At 43.1% G+C, this 7,388-nt stretch overlaps 1 protein-coding gene across 4 annotated transcripts in view; it reads right to left on the bottom strand.

Annotated features, from left to right (window-relative positions):
• Nucleotides 1–7,388, bottom strand: part of LOC139575518 (caldesmon, smooth muscle-like) — a 65,738-nt gene that overhangs the window by 28,234 nt on the left and 30,116 nt on the right. For 2 of the 4 annotated variants that reach the window (XM_071400527.1, XM_071400529.1), the window contains 2 exons: nt 6,178–6,318; nt 4,066–4,107 (listed from right to left, as the gene is read on the bottom strand). In XM_071400527.1, the coding sequence (XP_071256628.1) occupies nt 4,066–4,107; nt 6,178–6,318 (183 nt within the window). The remainder of the gene's footprint in view (nt 1–4,065; nt 4,108–6,177; nt 6,319–7,388) is intronic. The other 2 variants (XM_071400528.1, XM_071400530.1) reach the window with 1 other exon arrangement.

Below are 7,388 nucleotides of genomic sequence, written 5' to 3'. Positions count from 1 at the left end.
GATCTACAGTAGCCCTACATTATGTATCTAGAGTAGCCCTACATTATTTATCTACAGTAGCAGTACATTATCTATCTACAGTAGCCCTACATTATCGATCTACAGTAGCCCTACATTATTTATTTACAGTAGCCCTACATTATTTATCTACAGTAGGCCTACATTATTTATCTACAGTAGCTCTACATTATTTATCTACAGTAGCAGTACATTATCTATCTACAGTAGCCCTACATTATTGATCTACAGTAGCACTACATTATCGATCTACAGTAGCCCTATATTATTTATCTACAGTAGCTCTACATTATCGATCTACAGCAGCCCTACATTATTTATCTACAGCAGCCCTACATTATTTATCTACAGTAGCCCTACATTATCTATCTACAGTAGCCCTACATTATTTATCTACAGTAGCCCTACATTATTTATCTACAGCAGCCCTACATTATTTATCTACAGCAGCCCTACATTATTTATCTACAGTAGCCCTACATTATCTATCTACAGTAGCCCTACATTATTTATCTACAGTAGCCCTACATTATTTATCTACAGCAGCCCGACATTATTTATCTACAGTAGCCCTACATTATTTATTTACAGTAGCCCTACATTATTTATTTACAGTAGCCCTACATTATTTATCTACCGTAGCCCTACATTATTTATCTACAGTAGCCCTACATTATTTATTTACAGTAGCCCTACATTATTTATCTACAGTAGCCCTACATTATTTATTTACAGTATCCCTACATTATTTATCTACAGCAGCCCTACATTATTTATCTACAGCAGCCCTACATTATTTATCTACAGCAGCCCTACATTATTTATCTACAGTAGCCCTACATTATTTATTTACAGTAGCCCTACATTATTTATCTACCGTAGCCCTACATTATTTATTTACAGTAGCTTTACATTATCAATACACAGTATTCCTACAATTCCAAAGCATTCCTTCTCGTTAAACCATTACTGTTATGACCTGTTAAAGGCTTTTGATACTGTCATGACCTGTTAAAGGTGTATAATACTGTCATGACCTGTTAAAGGTGTATGATACTGTCATGACCTGTTAAAGGTGTATAATACTGTCATGACCTGTTAAAGGTGTATGATACTGTCATGACCTGTTAAAGGTGTATAATACTGTCATGACCTGTTAAAGGTTTATGATACTGTCATGACCTGTTAAAGGTGTATAATACTGTCATGACCTGTTAAAGGTGTATAATACTGTCATGACCTGTTAAAGGTGTGTGATACTGTCATGACCTGTTAAAGGTGTGTGATACTGTCATGACCTGTTAAAGGTTTATGATACTGTCATGACCTGTTAAAGGTGTATAATACTGTCATGACCTGTTAAAGGTGTATGATACTGTCATGACCTGTTAAAGGTGTGTGATACTGTCATGACCTGTTAAAGGTGTATAATACTGTCATGACCTGTTAAAGGTGTGTGATACTGTCATGACCTGTTAAAGGTGTACGATACTGTCATGACCTGTTAAAGGTGTGTGATACTGTCATGACCTGTTAAAGGTGTATGATACTGTCATGACCTGTTAAAGGTGTGTGATACTGTCATGACCTGTTAAAGGTGTGTGATACTGTCATGACCTGTTAAAGGTGTATAATACTGTCATGACCTGTTAAAGGTGTGTGATACTGTCATGACCTGTTAAAGGTGTGTGATACTGTCATGACCTGTTAAAGGTGTATAATACTGTCATGACCTGTTAAAGGTGTCTGATACTGTCATGACCTGTTAAAGGTGTATAGTACTGTCATGACCTGTTAAAGGTGTATAATACTGTCATGACCTGTTAAAGGTGTATAATACTGTCATGACCTGTTAAAGGTGTATAATACTGTCATGACCTGTTAAAGGTGTATAATACTGTCATGACCTGTTAAAGGTGTATAATACTGTCATGACCTGTTAAAGGTGTGTGATACTGTCATGACCTGTTAAAGGTGTATAATACTGTCATGACCTGTTAAAGGTATATGATACTGTCATGACCTGTTAAAGGTGTGTGATACTGTCATGACCTGTTAAAGGTGTATAATACTGTCATGACCTGTTAAAGGTGTGTGATACTGTCATGACCTGTTAAAGGTGTATAATACTGTCATGACCTGTTAAAGGTGTGTGATACTGTCATGACCTGTTAAAGGTGTGTGATACTGTCATGACCTGTTAAAGGTGTGTGATACTGTCATGACCTGTTAACGGTGTATGTAGGGGGCACACAGTAAGTTGAAAAAACAATCTTCCCCTTGAAGTTGTCAATATATTACCCATCAGCATGGCTCATAATATGGACACCTTCCTGATGCTGATGTAGTAACAACGGCTCAGAAGGTCTTTGGAGGGAAGGTGAAATATGATCGCTTGGTCACGGATCTGTTTGGGTTGTCTTGCCAACTCATATGGTCATTGATGCATGACAATGTCTATATTTGGCAAGACAGCACAAACAGATCTGGGACCAGGCTAGAAACAAGAGCTGAGTTTGTATGAAGCGCAGAACGACATCAAAAAGACAGACAGCTGACAAGTGGTGTCACGTTACGACCACACAGAACACAACAGAAAGGAACCTTTGTGTCACAGTTAACCCCATGGTGACCTTTAACCTGGGATGACCCCTGCATGGGGTCAATGTTCCAGAACCTTTAATCCACATAAAAATAATCATTCTGTGTCAATTCCCTGACATTTATTAGAAATATTTCCTTTCGGTTTAGTTATAAACACAAACAGGGAACAGAATCTAACACGGGGGGGACAGAATCTAATGGGGGGGACAGAATCTAATGGTGGGGACAGAATCTAACACGGGGGGGGGGACAGAATCTAATGGGGGGGACAGAATCTAGTGGGGGGGACAGAATCTAACACGGGGGGGGGGACAGAATCTAATGGGGGGGGACAGAATCTAAAACGGGGGGGACAGAATCTAATGGGGGAAACAGAATCTAACACGGGGGGGGACAGAATCTAATGGGGGGACAGAATCTAACACGGAGGGGGGCAGAATCTAATGGGGGGGGACAGAATCTAAAACGGGGGGGGACAGAATCTAATGGGGGGTACAGAATCTAACACGGGGGGGACAGAATCTAATGGGGGGTACAGAATCTAACACGGAGGGGGGCAGAATCTAATGGGGGGGGACAGAATCTAAAACGGGGGGGGACAGAATCTAATGGGGGGTACAGAATCTAACACGGGGGGGACAGAATCTAATGGGGGGTACAGAATCTAACACGGGGGGGACAGAATCTAATGGGGGGGACAGAATCTAATGGGGGGTACAGAATCTAACACGGGGGGGACAGAATCTAATGGGGGGTACAGAATCTAACACGGGGGGGACAGAATCTAATGGGGGGTACAGAATCTAACACGGGGGGGACAGAATCTAATGGGGGGTACAGAATCTAACACGGGGGGGACAGAATCTAATGGTGGGTACAGAATCTAACATGGGGGGGACAGAATCTAATGGGGGGACAGAATCTAATATGGGGGGGACAGAATCTAATGGGGGGGACAGAATCTAACATGGGGGGGACAGAATCTAATGGGGGGGACAGAATCTAACACGGGGGGGACAGAATCTAATGGGGGGGACAGAATCTAAAACGGGGGGAACAGAATCTAATGGGGGGGACAGAATCTAATGGGGGGGACAGAATCTAAAACGGGGGGGACAGAATCTAATGGGGGGGACAGAATCTAATGGGGGGCACAGAATCTAATGGGTGGGACAGAATCTAATGGGGGGTACAGAATCTAATGGGGGGTACAGAATCTAATGGGGGGACAGAATCTAACACGGGGGGGACAGAATCTAACACGGGGGGGACAGAATCTAATGGGGGGACAGAATCTAATGGGGATACAGAATCTAATGGGGGGTGCAGAATCTAACACGGGGGGGACAGAATCTAAAACAACACAGAATAATTTTGATTTGGATGAAATGTTGTGAAAGACGTTTGTCATCTGGAACCCTGGGTCCCCAAGGTGAAACTCACCGTGCAGGTATTCTCAGACGTCATCCTCTCCTCGGTGTCATTCTGGAAGGACACACATCACAGGGAAGCACATTGATGACAGGAAACACACAAGCCAACGCCACTGCTGCAGACAATTTATTTTCGATGACTTTTACACTGCTAACAACGTGTAAAAAAAAACATGATAATATTTAAGGTCATTAATCAGATAGATACATGCAGTAAGAGGAACACTTTTCGACGGTCGAAATGGTTTATTTTCCTAATAGTTTGCTAAATCTTTGTGTTTTGTCCGATTGATTATAGAAGAAAATATATTTGATTGTAAATTTATTTCGTTGAACCTTTATTTAATTAACTAGGCAAGTCAGTTAAGAATAAATTCTTATTTACAATGACGGCCTACACCAGCCAAACGCGGACGACGCTGGGCCAATTGTGCACCGCCCTATGGGACTCCCAATCACAGCTGGTTGTGATACAGCCTGGAATCAAACTAGGGTGTCTGTAGCGACGCCTCGAGCACTGAGATGCAGTGCCTTAGACCGCAGCGCCACTCCTACTTGTAATAGGAGTATTATTAGTGCTTTACTGGTTCAACAGAAACACAGAAAAAATAGGATTGAGTGAATCATATCATTGGTTATGACTCAACAGTTGGCACATTAGCAAGGTTGCTATTGAGCAATGCAAACGTCTGTTACATCCTATTTAACTGTGAGCCAGAAAAAAAAGTCGGGTGCTTTCCCATAAAGACATGAATTAACCCATGAAGACATGAATTAACCCATGAAGACATGAATTAACCCATGAAGACATGAATTAACCCACGAAGACATGAATTAACCCCTGACGATCCGTGAAGTGTTGGAGTGTTTACGGAAAGCTAACCACATGCAGCTACACACATAGCGCAACACAACATCTATGTCCCCAATGGAACCCTATTCTGGCACCCTATGGGCCCTGGTCAACAGTAGTGCACTATAAAGGGAATAGGGTTCCATTTGGAAGGCACACAAAGACTCTGTTCCAATATCCATAGTAACATAGTTCTTAGAATAAAGAAGAGTATTCTGGGCGTGGATTCTAAGAGGTAAACCAGTGTGGACGTTGGAACACAGAACTCTCTAAACGCTGTCAACACAGGAAGCGAGAAAAGCATTTCTTCACACTTAAAAAAAACATCAAGGTGAAGAAATATAGGATGATGTGTCAACATGACATGCAAGAGGTGGAGAGGCGGTGTGGGGGTGTGATGACGCCAAGTGAGAGAAGAAATACAGAGAAGTGATCCTGTAGTCAACATTGTCTTTTGTGTTCTACGATAAGATTGAGAAGACAAACTGTTTTGTTCATCAACGAGTTGATTCTGAAACTATTTCATATTTAGTAGTTAGTAAAAGGTGTCTTCAGACTAGAAGGTTTGTTTCAAATCGGTCGTGGTTCATTTTGTCTGAAAAGGAGTGTTGAAAACATTTTCTGAAAACAAATGAACCAAGTCAAACCGGAACCAAAGGAAGCCAGTGTGAAAAGTCATACTGATATCAGACTCTAAGTAGAGACTCGTGGTACCTGTCATACAACCACAGACCATACAGGACTCTCACTTCACATCACAGAGCCAACACAGTTATATCCATCCACACACTACACTTACAGACAGTCTAGAACTTACTGGGTAAAACAGAAGGAGGAGTTTCTGGTAGGATGGCATGAAGCATGGAACAGAACACAGTGACAGACATGCTACATCAAACACAGTACCACTGTGTGAGTCCGCATGGCAGAGTGAACAGAACACAGTACCACTGTGTGAGTCCGCATGGCAGAGTGAACAGAACACAGTACCACTGTGTGAGTCCGCATGGCAGAGTGAACAGGAAGGGGATTAATATGCTGTGAAATACATCCTAGAAGGTTTTTAGGGGGCTACATCCTGTATATGAAGAAATCCTTTTAACCCTTTTTGGTTCTAATAAAAATGATTTTCTCTACAACTGTGGGCATGTGATTCGGTGATAGGTGAATGACAAGGTGATGTGTATGGTGGTAAATGATATGGGACATCAGTAGTATCTTGAAGTTATGTGATTGATTGATTGATTGATAGCGGGACATCAGTAGTACCTTGAAGGTGGGGCTCATGGGACTGAAGGGGCTGAAGGACTCGTCTCCCTCAATGCTGGAAATACTGAGGTTCTTCATCCTTCTCTCTGAAGCCGACGCCCTCCTGCTCTCCATCCCGTCTTTCACCCTCTTCCTCTCCTCCTGCAGACGGGGAAACTACATTAGAACAACTCACACCCTCTTTCTCTCCTCCTGCAGACAGAAACTACATGAGAACACACCCTCTTCCTCTCCTCCTGCAGACGGGGAAACTACATTAGAACAACTTACACCCTCTTTCTCTCCTCCTGCAGACAGAAACTACATGAGAACACACCCTCTTCCTCTCCTCCTGCAGACAGAAACTACATGAGAACACACCCCTCTTCCTCTCCTCTCCTCCTGCAGACGGAGAAACTACATCAGAACTACACAGACCCTCTTCCTCTCCTCCTGTAGGCGGAGAAACTACATTAGAACACACCCCCTCTTCCTATCCTCCTGTAGACGGAGAAACTACATTAGAACACACCCCCTCTTCCTCTCCTCCTGCAGACAGAGAAACTACATTAGAACACACCCCCTCTTCCTCTCCTCCTGCAGACGGAGAAACTACATTAGAACACACCCCCTCTTCCTCTCCTCCTGCAGACGGAGAAACTACATTAGAACGCACCCCCTCTTCCTCTCCTCCTGCAGACAGAGAAACTACATTAGAACACACCCCCTCTTCCTCTCCTCCTGCAGACGGAGAAACTACATTAGAACACACCCCCTCTTCCTCTCCTCCTGCAGACAGAGAAACTACATTAGAACACACCCCCTCTTCCTCTCCTCCTGCAGACGGAGAAACTACATTAGAACACACCCCCTCTTCCTCTCCTCCTGCAGACAGAGAAACTACATTAGAACACACCCCCTCTTCCTCTCCTCCTGCAGACGGAGAAACTACATTAGAACACACCCCCTCATCCTCTCCTCCTGCAGACGGAGAAATTACATCAGAACACACCCCTCTTCCTCTCCTCCTGTAGACGGAGAAATTACATCAGAACACACCCCTCTTCCTCTCCTCTTGCAGACGGAGAAACTACATCAGAACAACTCACACACACATACATGAGGCTGAACAGACCTCTGTTGTGCATGTTGTGCATTATAATGCATCAAGAGCTCACAAGGTGTTAGAAATGTGCTTACAATGCATTATGAAGAGGGTGTTGATAGGAAGT

Source organism: Salvelinus alpinus, chromosome 5 (genome assembly GCF_045679555.1).
Source record: "Salvelinus alpinus chromosome 5, SLU_Salpinus.1, whole genome shotgun sequence".
NCBI classification, from domain to species: domain Eukaryota; kingdom Metazoa; phylum Chordata; class Actinopteri; order Salmoniformes; family Salmonidae; genus Salvelinus; species Salvelinus alpinus.
Note: the sequence above shows the minus strand (reverse complement) of the source record. Positions and strands in the feature narration are given on the sequence as shown.